Source organism: Phallusia mammillata, chromosome 6, assembly GCF_965637545.1.
Source record: "Phallusia mammillata chromosome 6, kaPhaMamm4.hap1.1, whole genome shotgun sequence".
Taxonomy (NCBI): domain Eukaryota; kingdom Metazoa; phylum Chordata; class Ascidiacea; order Phlebobranchia; family Ascidiidae; genus Phallusia; species Phallusia mammillata.
This window is the reverse complement of record NC_137257.1, coordinates 5,875,101-5,887,436: the sequence shown is the minus strand read 5'-3', so window position 1 is coordinate 5,887,436 and position 12,336 is coordinate 5,875,101. Positions and strand designations below refer to the sequence as shown.

Here is a 12,336-nt window from a genome sequence, read left to right as displayed (position 1 = left end):
TTAAATTATTTAATCTTCAATGTGTGTACATAGTTTTGTGCTTTTTTCTGTCGAAATTTTATGTTCATCGCAAATATATTAACCTGTCTGTTGTGGGAATTAGAAAAGCCCTGTTTCATTTAAACTTCAGCCCCATGCAACTCCTAACAAACGCTACGTTAAAAGAAAGGCCCGAATTATAACTCTCAGCACTAACTCGAACCCCCAAAACGCTGCCGTGCGAATTCGATCATTTTTTCCCATCCATTGAACAACTACCGGATTTTTGTGTTTTTCTGAATGTTGTAAACAATTCAATGCATAACGGTTCGATAACACACACGTTTATGGGACAAATAATCGAAACTCACGAAAGAACAAAAAATGATTAACGTTAAATCACAAAGGCAAAAATTTCAAGAGAAAGTGATATTTATGTAGTCACATTTTTGGTAGTCAGTATTTAAATGTTCCACGACATCGCCGTCATCATTAGCATCGGAGTAATTGGGTTGTGTTACCACAAAATTATACCCATTCCGATTGTCAAAGTTCAGCGATAAACAAGAAAGTTTATAGAGAGCTCTTCTGGCAAATGTAATTTTATTTCGACGTTTCGACGTCCTGTACAGATCGTCTTCATCATCAGGGCAAATAACACTGAATGCGCCTAGTACAGTGCACGATAAACAAAGGAAAAAAGAATGGAAGCGCGATAACGAATTATTGGGCCTCTAATCTTTAAGCAGGTGCCTGAGCACGCTGAAAGCAGCACGCCTGTTTTGATTATTCACTCGTTCACCTAAAAGATCAGGCACGATGCTTGTGCACTCATAGCGACTACTGCGAGGCTGAACTGGTAAAGTTTCGCAAAGCCTTGAAATTACCCCAACTAGATGCTCTGTGATCGACAGACAACTTGTCCCAAACAGGTGACCCATCCCAAAAACAGAGGGTTTTGTGACACTTCCGTACATACCGAAACTGACGAGTATTCTACGGCGTATGGCGTAGCGGTTGGCGTCCAACCTGCCAATACTCTCCGCAAGCTACTGTGTCACCCGAAACATCCAATCAATACCTTTGAACTATGAGGTGTTGTATATTCTATTCCCTGCGCCGAGTGTCCGTTAATATATATCGGGGAGACTGGAAGGCCATTCAACAACCGCCGAAAAGAACATCAACGGGATGTTGCCAACAGCGACCCGAAGAAGTCGGCCCTTTCCAATCATGCGGTATCACCACCGTATTGATTTCGCTGCGGCGTCTGTTGTGGCCATGGAGCCTGACTACAGGAAAAGACTATTTCTTGAGTCATGGAATATTCACCAACGGGGCAACAAAATGAACATCAAAACAGATGGGATGCTTTCAGCGTGTTGTGACGTGCTTGCGTTCCATTCTATTTTCCTTTGTTTTTGGTGCACTGTGCTAGTCGCATTTAGTGTTATTTTCCGTGATGAAGATGACCAGTATAGGACGTCAAAACGTCGGAATAAAATTACATTTGCCAGAAGAGCTCTCTATAAACTTGATTTTATGCCTGGCAGCAATAGCTTATAGATAAACAAGAGAGTTTATCATAAACTGCACAAAACCACTCTACTCGGGGATTCCATTTACAGCACAATCAAACATATTGGTCTTTAAAACATTTTAAACAACTATTAAAACAAAATAACCATTTTAATAACTGTTTCGAATCCATTCAGTCTTTCATTATAAATGCATGATAATAAGCCCACGGCGCTATTGTTGCATAACATCCACTTGCCCCCACGCCGGTTCAGCGTCACACGCACAAACGGCACGTTCTGTTATTATGACGTAGTGTTTAATGACACAACAAACGCTCATTGCTTGCTTGAATTAAACGTTCATGGGAAAAGATATAAACGCCAAAGTGACTTCACTAGGTGCTTCAGGTACTGTAAAGGTCACTAAACAAATAACTGGAACATTTTTCACTTCGTAAACAAGCAAAAACCTGCAGCCGCGATGCATAAATGGGACTTTCCCAATAGACAATACAAAATGTAAGGTTTAGGAAAAAATGTCTGACTAAAGAGTATTTAATAAAATACTCTTTTTTAATACTCTTTGGTCTGATTGACAATACAGCTCGTACAGAGAAATATGCCTTATTAATATCACCATCAATTGTTATTATTTCTTGTTTTTAAACTAACTTATATTTACTACACTTGCGCCACAAACATGAAATTTGACCATGGGATTTGTAACTCAATTCAAAACGCCGAAAAATTTTAATCAAAAAGTCCAAAATGTGTGTTTTAATAAACCATTTTTGTAACCTAAAAACAACTCAAGCCATGCATGAATGATATTACTTTTTGAATCTAAAGCGCTGGACGCCCAAGTTCACCAACTGGTACACAAAACAGTCTGAATTCAAGATTTAAAATAACACTGAAAGAAGTGGAATCGTTACATATACGAAGTGTCGTGTATGACTTGTGTGGTTGGAATTCTTTAAGAAAGGAGATAGCTTTATAGCAGACTTAAGCGCTGCAGTTTTCAAGTGTTTCACCTAAAAAACTCATGTAAAATAAATATATGCATGTGCCCACGTTTTTTTGTGCCGGAGGAATGTGAAAAAAACATTTAAATAACATATCCGTTCCGTAAAAAATGTCAGAAACGCATAAAATTTTATATCATCAATTATTGTCTTATAGTTTATTTGTTAAACAGACAGTCGGATGATGGTTTGGTGGACAGTCGGTGGTTTTAAACGAGTTAAGGCTATATTTAGGCCGACTGCTTGTTCAGGATATGGAAATGTTTGATATTACCATACCTTCATGCCAATCAAATAGCTCCAACCGGCAGCGTTTTCAAAAGTCTGCAAAATAAGTAGCTTAAATAAGTAGCTTAATAGCCCATTTATTTGCATTTTAGCACATTTATTTGCATTAAACTGCTGACCAAGTTATTTTATGCGGTATTCAGGATCACGAATTTACATATTGCCTTAGGATGTAGCAAATACGTGACGTGTGCCTTGGTGTTTTTTGTCGCATTGCCTACTCAAGGAATAAAACTTTGTAATGTAAGTTTCCGGCGTACAGAGTATATAGTTTGCGGTCAAAGGCATTTCGTTTTTGTCTTTAAACTGTTCAGTCAACTGATCAAGTTCAAGCAAAGTAATTAGGCACATCCTCATTTTGCAAGCATTTTAGTGAGCAGTTTACATAGCAACTGAGTTGAGGTGAATAAAGGTTTATTTTGCTTGGTAAAAGAACACATAGCGACACAATTGCACTAAAATATTTACCAAGTTGGAAATAGCTGCGTAACGTCAAAACGTTATAAAACACAACACGTATTATGACTAAACGCGTTGTAGCTACACCGTATCGGCGTTCACACTCCAAAACTTAATTAATTTGAAATACTAATATTTACTGTAGACAGAAATCGTAGGTATGCTGTGCTTATTATTTATATTGCTAATCCTCGGATGCACGGAAGGTGAATGTCCGAGTGAGGACCTTAGTCTCGCTCCTCGACCTTATGCAAGTAAGTTTACTTAGTTTGATATCAGTTTTGGTTCACTAGTTGCTTTTTTTGTTTGATATACTGATAGTGTGGTCAAATCATGTTGGTCTTTAAAGAGCGTTAAACTAGTGAAACTTGAGTTAAAATCTATGAAAAGGAGTGTTCGTTTTGCACAAATATTGAATGCCGTGGTACATATCTAATTTAACTTTCTCTAATTTACCGAATCGTATAAAATGTTTATTTGCAATTTCATCAACAGAACCTGAAAATCTCTTAGTGTGCAAGAAGCCATTCCGTGGTCCCAATTGCACCTGCCCTTCTACAATGTTTGAATGTGCTTGTCACAAGTTTGGCCATTGTGGGGACAAACCAGGATGCATCCCGATGTGGAGGGTAAACAACGACTTCAACGAATGTGGAGATTGGAGCGACGAATTTGGTGACATTTGTCCTCAAGACAGATTTCAGTGTGATTGCTTTAACACAACTTGTAAAGGTGTTGTCGGGTGTGTGATAAAGAGGTACCACTGCGATGGTACACCAGATTGTTTAGATGGCACTGATGAGGTCTGCAATAGAAATGATTTTTTAATCGTAAATCCACCAAAGAGTACATACGTTCCTATCAGGGGTATGTTAGTGGGAATTCCCCTACTTTATGGAGTTTGCGAAGATTCGAGTATTGAAAGCAACTGCCCTTGTCCTGGCTACCAGTTTGAATGTGATTGTTACAAAACAAACACCTGCCCAAATACCACTGGTTGCATTCACAAATCTCAGCGGTGTGACGGAATAAGTGATTGTGGCGATTTGAGTGATGAAGTTAACTGCACTTGTTCAGCTGATGAGTTTAAATGCTCATGCCTTAGCACGAAACAATGTATTGGGATGAAAGGGAGTTGTGTTGACCGATCTATGTTGTGTGATGGAAATCGCGACTGTTTTGACGGTAGCGACGAAACCCATTACACATGTAACTGCAGTGGACTTTTCGCAAGATGTCCGTGTGATCCTGGTAACAAGCACTGCCCGCCTACTGGCAGATGCATACCTTTTGACTGGTTAGGTGACAACGTTACAGATTGCTCAGATGGAAGTGATGAAACGTGTTCGGTATCAAATTTTATATGCCATTCTTGCACAATGTTTGTCACAACCTGTAGGACTGAACAGTCTGCCAGGTATCTTGTAAATTCCGATATTCCAGCAAAGTGCAATAGAATAATCCAACCGTCGTGTGCTGATGACATAAGGAATTGTAAAATCAAGAAAGTGATTTGTGTGGCATCAAGCTGCACAAAAACGGATACATTTTGTCAGAACATTTTTACGTGTGAAAAACAAGAAATTATTCCTGAAAGTTACTTTTGTGACCCAGTTAGTAGTTGCAGTGACAATAGCGACGAAATCAAGGCAGGATTTGGATTTAAATGCTCTGGATCATCCAGAAAAGGTGTTTGTGTTTTGTCACAAGCCCACGTTTACGATTCAGTGGCTCAATGTTCCGATAAATCTGATCTTTGTTTCGTCAACGGAGAGTTTAAATGTTTTCAGTGCTTGGATAAAAAGTTGATAATATCGCCCAAGCAAGTTTGTGACGGTATCGTGGATTGCTTTGATATGTCAGATGAGTGTTTATGTTTAAATCAAAGTTTGTGCAACGACATAAGAGGTACCTGTCCGTTAAATGAAATGCATTGCCAAAACAAATCTGAGTGCTCGCTTCATTACGGAAAATTGTGTAATTCAAGCGTACAATGTTTTGGACAAACAAATACGAAGTATTTTACGCCTTCACATAATTTGCAAAAAACTCAATGTTTACCAGAAAACTATATGAGTCTCGGACTTGACGAAATATTCAAGTGTGCTAGAAATGACAATAAACCCTTAAGGACATGGTTCCAGTTTCACTTGGATAGTGAAATGGACGCTAAACTCTTGTTAAACTCAATATGTGATGGAAAAATTGACTACCACTTTCAAATATTAGATGAAATGAATTGTCCAAATATGTTTTATTGTTTTTTGAATGGACAAATCAACATAAAAAACAGTCAGGTGTGCGACGGAAAAGTCGATTGTGACGATGGCTCTGATGAATTTATAGATCTTTGTCACAATACCCGTTTTTATTGCAAATCCAAAGACCGAGTTTCTATTGACAGAAAAACTCTTCGCGACGGAATTGTGGACTGCGATAATGAATCTGACGAAAGCAGATGCCGCTGTAAAAAGAAACGGTTTTATTGCGCGAATAAACAACCTTTGTCAGTTGACTTGAAACTGGTTCAAAATGGAATTCGAGATTGTTCGGATGGAAGTGACGAATTTGCTGAAACTGGGTTCGCAGACTTTAACGAAATGATTGCCAATCCAATATACCGAGTAATTTTTTGGATAACAGGTGTGTTAGCCTTGGGAGGAAATTTGTTTGTGTTTATTGCAACTGCCCGCAGCTTATATGGTGCCAAAAAGAAGAACAACGTTTTTATTAACACTAGCGTTTTTATTCTAAATCTAAGTTGCTCAGATTTCCTCATGGGAATTTATCTACTTGCAGTTGTAGTGCAAGGAACTCAATATTCGGGATCATATTATTCGTTTGATAAGGAATGGAGATCAAGTAGTTTATGTTCAGGACTTGGAGCACTTGCAATTGTATCTTCTCAAGCGTCGGCCTTTACCATGGCAGCCATGACCACTTTTCGTCTTGTATCAGTCTTTAAACCTTTTAAAATTGGAAATGTAAGAGTCGAAATTATTTTACTTGTTGAATTGTTTTGCTGGATTTTGGCCGTTGCTTTGGCTACCGTTCCTTTATTACAAGGTACTTCGGAATATTTCACGACCGACGTTTGGTTTCCAAACAACATTTTTCGCAATGATATTGTTTCCAGAGAGAATATATCACTTCTTGCAGAAAGAATTACGGGTATGAAACCGAAAAGGTTGAACGATGTCAAACAAATCATCAAAAAGACTTTCCCCCGTAATTACATTACTAAGGAATTTGGGTATTACGGAGAAACATTAAGTGTCTGTATGCCGCGTTTGTTTGCCACAACCAGTGAATTTGCTTGGGAATATTCAACTGGTCTTATAACTATCAACTTCCTCATGTTCATCTACATGGTGGTTGCTTATGTTGTCATCTATAAAGTGAGCAACAGCATGAAAGGATCCAGAAGCACTGATGTCAGCTCCGAGATGCAGAAGAGAATCTCAAGGTTGATTGTGACCGTCTTCTGTTGCTGGATTCCAATTTGTGTCATGGGATATATAAGTGTTGGAGGAATAAAGATGCCACCAGACGCTTACTTGTTGAGTGCTTGTCTATTGCTTCCAGTAAACAGTGCGCTTAATCCCTTGCTTTATTCAAAAGCAATAGAAGATCTATTTACCAGGGCTACGAAAAGTATAGTAGAGAAAACTTTATTCTTTCGAGTATCAACAACTGGCTTGCCTGATTCAGCTGTGAAATACAACGTTAATGCAGAGGCGGAAGGCGACAGAGTGATTGAGATTGTGAGGTGAAAACACTATCCGAAAGACAGAAAAACCTGACCTATAGGTATATATATCGTAAAAATGTATATACGCTTGCTACATTTTTACACATTTCAGTCTGAGAATTTCTGCATAAACATTCACGTTTTAAGTTTTTACTGGCATCTAATTAATAATAAACATATAGAATACTTTAATAAAAAACAAATTGCCAGTGATGTAGAATAAAACGTATTTATTTTATTAAACAAACGTTTCGACAAAAACATTTTTCTGGATATATATAAACACGCTTGTTTCCGCTTGTACATTATATTTGCACTGATGATGACAATTGTTTATGTCGAAACGTCTGATTAATAAAATGAATACCTTTTATTCTACATCGCTGGCAATTTGGTTTTTATTAAACTACTATTTGAGTCAGTGTCTTGTGTACCTAAACATTAATAGAAAGATTGCTGAACAAATGGCATTTGGCTTAACCTTCTATAAAAGAAAATAATTTTTGCCTTACTTCCATGTATGAACAACGTCTTGTAAAAATATGTAAACCTTATTTTTAACGATTTAACCGATAATTACAAACGGTTATAATTGAAAAAAAAATGTCGTAATAATTGGAAAATTTCTACTTGGTGGATCATTTAAATACTGACTACCAAAACTGAGACTATATTTTCCATGAAATTTCTGCCTTTGTGATTTTACGTTTATAATATCGTCTGCTTTTCTGAATTTCAATGGTTCCGATTATTTGTCACATAAATGTGTGTGTTATCGAACCGTTATGCATTGTATTGTTTACAACCATTTCAGATTCAGAAACACACAAAAATCTGGAAGTTGTTTAATGGACATACAAAAAAAATGATCGAATTTTCACGGCAGAGTTGTGGGTTCGAGTTAGTACTGAGAGTTGGGGCTGAAGTTAGATTATAACGGGCTTAATTCGAGTTTGACTTTACACTCGGTTTCTTTGTGACGCAATTTCACCAACTTTTGAACCTAACTCAGGCATGTTTTTTTATGGAAAAAAGCCAAGTTTGGCCCAGGTTTTAGCCTGCTAACGAGAAAAGGGCCTAAGATGGTTGGAACTAGTGATGCACCGAGCCTGCCTAAAAAGGTTTGGGCCGAAACCGAATATTCGGTCATGAGGCCGAGTAAATTCTGCCGAATCAGGCCGAACTTAAAATCCCCCTTTATATGAATGTTTCCAACTGAACCTTGTGTCGTTGATGCGAGTGAAGTGAAGTATGACAAATAAAAATCGCTTCACAACGCGGAAGCACTACTAAACTTGTAATAATTTGCAGACAACATGGCTCGCATTTTATAGCTGCAACAATTAGTTGAATTATGACGTTTCGTGTTGGTGAAAATCATAGTTTAAGCCAGTGGTTCCCAACCAGGGCCCATGGCCCCCCAGGGGGGCCACGAGCTGTGTTTAGGGGGGCCACAGGTGTAGATTTACCAGAAACACCCACTAAAAATCACCTAATTTAATCAACTATTTTGCATGCTATTTGTCTATATTGAGGTTTTTACGAACGCGGACCCTTATTTACTCTATTCGACCTGTTTAAAGCCGATATTAGTATCCAATTTCCACACGAGTTTGCCATTTACATTTTAAGGGGGCCACATGACTTACAAGGTTACATGAAGGGGGCCACGAGGCAAAAATGACACTTTTAGGGGGCCACGGTCCATGGAAGGTTGGGAACCACTGGTTTAAGCAATAATTTATGCAATCAAAGAGTTCGGTTCCGGCCGAATTTTCAAAAAAGTTCGGGCCGAAACCGAAACATCGAAAAACAGCGTATTCGGCCGATATGTTTCCGCGAACCAAAACTTCGGTGCATCACTAGTTGGAACCATACTAGAAAAGCTGGTTGCTGTCAAAGAGACGCGCGTGCGTTGATAAACATCGGTTGATTCAAGTTGTGAAAAACGTAAGTGGATAAACAAACGGTCTTTAAAACGAAAGATTCAACAAACGAAAACACAGGAAAGGGCACTTAAACATGCAGCTTCCGTTCTGTAAAAATCTCCCACAACTGACAGGTCAATATATTTGCGATGAACATAAAGTTTCGACAAAAAACGTTTTTCCCAAAACGATACTATAGCACACACGTTGGAGATTTAATACTTTGATGGCATTGTTCTATAGAATCGTAGCAAAAATATCTAAGTAAAAAAAATGATGGTAAAGCGGTGTTCTTTAAAGAAACAGGTTTCAAAGAAGAAACTGTCTCTGCTTAAGTTGAGTCGAGTTTATTTCGCTTGGTGAAAGGAAACAAAGCGACACTATAGCACTGAAAACAATCACCAAATCGGAAATACCTGCGCAACGCTAAAACGTTATGGAGCGCAAAACAGTGAATAATACCAAAACGCGCTGCAGCTAGACCGTATTAGAAAGCGTGGCTATGGGGTTCACAAGAAAGTGAGATTGGCGCAGTGTTGATAAACACGACTGATTGGCATATATATATATATATATATATATATATATATATATATATATATATATATATATATCAATTATCAAGCTTTTCAGAGTAAAAAATTCTATACACAACTGGTTTCAACCACGTTGTAAACAGTCATTATTACGTCGTTGCATCATAATAAAGGCAATTATTACGCGCATTCTGCTGGAAGCTTCCATGTTAAAGTACCGTATAGTCTTCTCTGCAAAAAAAAACAGTATCGGTAGTTGACATGTTGCTGAAATAACTAATAGACATTGTGTTGCTTACTGTTATACGTTTTATCAATTGAAATTTACTAATGTTATCGACTTATCTTATTATTAGACGTATTGGTATTGCTAACCTGCGTTTAGGAGCTAGCAAGCGCCAGACTTGGACAACTAGAATACTAGATAATTCTAGTTGTCTAGTTGGGCAAATTAGAGCAAAATGGCGGTAATTCTAGTTCTAATCTAATTTAGAATTATCGAGTATGATCTAATTCTAATCTAATTCACAGTTTTCCCAAAATCGCTAGTTTGTCCAACGGCACTTTTAGGTATGTGATCTGAGCATGCATTTTTTAACCAAAGCGCACAAAACCATTCAATTAACAAGACCAAACTACATCACTGAAACACGTTTATCAGTGAAATTTGGCACTCAGCTCCGTTTAAACACGTTTTAGATGCACCGAATCGTATTGTTTTAAATGTGCAAACAAACTAAAGTTGTGAACAGGCATTTAACAAATTTGTCGTTCAACTGGTGTTAAAGTAAACAAAATACTAGTTGTTGTTTCAAGAACTTGTATTTGCTGACGTTTCGTCCACCAGAACGGTAGGACTTCTTCAGAGCAATGAACGAAAAATACAGCGGGCACAGAGACGAAAATGTATGGAAACAGCGGGATACGATGCACAATAATTACATTAGGACAAAGGCTTCCCGTGAAGAGTTGCGTGTGCTACAAAATGACAGCGCGTAACTAATGCACGATATTTGATGGGGAAGTTGGACGCAAAATGTCGCGGAAAACTGCGCTGAGGTTTTTGCCATCGTTACGATTTAAAACATTTGAATTAGAATTTATGAGGCAACTTTCGAAGACCAATCTTTTCGACCAATTCGGTTCTTGTTTCAAAACTTGGGCATCGTTCCAATTAATGCGGTGGTCACATTCCAAAACGTGTTCGCATAAGGCGGACTTGTTGACGTCCATGTTTTTGACTGCCACTTTGTGTTCCTTGAGGCGTGAATTTAGATTTCGCTTAGTTTGTCCAATGCATACCATATCACAATCACGACAAGGGACCTGATAAACAACTCCTGTACGATGTTGTGGTATAGTGGCATCTTTAGGTTTTGGTAGCAACTGTCCAATTGTTTTAAAAGGTTTCATTGCCACTTTTACTCCAGCGTCGTTCAAGATTCGTTTGAGGCGCTCCGATACACCCTGGACGTATGGTAGGCAAGTGAACGATTTAAACTGTCTGTTCTGTGAGGTGATAGTGTTACGTGTCATGTGATGCAAGTTACGTGGGAAACCGTTATTCCGTAACACGCGTGCAATGTTCTTGCATTCGTGTTTGTGAACAGCCGTATTCCTGATGTGAGTGGTGGCTCTGTTGTAAAGTGTTTTTGCGACTGTAAGTTTTTGGTGCCGTGGATGGTGTGACGTGTAGTGTAAGTATCGGTCAGTGTTCGTGGGCTTCTTGTATATGCTAGTGCTGAGCCTTTGGTCTGGCTGTCTGGTGATAGCTACATCAAAAAAAGCAATGGTATCGTTTTTTTCGGTTTCCATTGTGAATGCTATAGTTGGTGATATGGTGTTTAGGTGCGTGTGAAATGCGTGGACCATGTTTTTATCAATAATGACGTATGTGTCATCTACGTATCGAAGCCATAGACGTGGTGGTGTGTGGAAAGTTGCAAGTGCCTTGTGCTCGATGTGTTCCATAGTGAGGTTAGCGATAATTGCTGAAATAGGTGAGCCCATAGGCGTGCCAAAGATTTGTTTGTATATTGTGCCATTGTAGGTAAAAACTGTTGCGTTGAGGCAAATCTGTAATGCTGTTTGTATGTGAGACAAATCTAACCCAGTGCGTTCGTGTAGTGTAGTGTCGTGTTTGAGTTTGTCCAGAGTGACCGAGAGCGCCAAATCAGTGGGCACGGAGGTAAACAAACTGACAACATCAAAAGACACTTGGCATTCGCTTGGTTTGATATTAAAGTTCGAAATGTTTTCTAAAAAGTCCAAAGAGTTTTTAACTGTGTAATCGGAACGACCAACAATAGGCGAAATTATGGCAGCTAGAAACTTTGATAAATTATACGTGGGTGAGTTTACGAAAGAAACAATGGGTCGCAAAGGGATATTATCTTTATGAATTTTAGGCAAACCTTAAAACTTTGGAAGAAGTCCGTCTGTGCTCCTTAGGTGTCGGTATTGCTGGTCGGTGAGATGGTTGTCCGTGCGTAGTTTCCAAATGAACTTGTTCAATTCCCGTTCTATGCCCTTTAGCGGATTTTTTGTTAATCGTAGGTATACCGTGTTGTCAAGTGCTTGTGCCTTGTGTTCATATTGCTGTCTGTCCATGACCACTGTGCAGTTCCCTTTGTCCGCTTTTAAGACTGTAACCGAATTATCCTTTCGAAGTTCGCTTAGGGCACGGGTCTCTTATGGGGATAAGTTTGGAGTGGGCGCCGTGGAATTCTTTAAGACCTGCGCAATCCGACTTCTGGCCAAATCCGCCGCAGCTGCGTTGTCGGGCCCAAGCCTTAGCAGACTCGCCTCTGCAGCACCGACCATTTCTAGGATGGGAACCTTCTTGGGTGC

At 38.8% G+C, this 12,336-nt stretch overlaps 1 protein-coding gene across 1 annotated transcript; it reads right to left on the bottom strand.

Annotated features, from left to right (window-relative positions):
- Window positions 1–10,251: 10,251 nt before the first annotated feature.
- On the bottom strand, window positions 10,252–11,485 carry LOC145234714 (uncharacterized). The gene has a single exon (XM_080099440.1). The coding sequence runs from the start codon at window positions 11,455–11,457 to the stop codon at window positions 10,486–10,488; it is 972 nt and encodes a 323-aa protein (XP_079955566.1). The 5' UTR covers window positions 11,458–11,485; the 3' UTR covers window positions 10,252–10,485.
- Window positions 11,486–12,336: the final 851 nt, after the last annotated feature.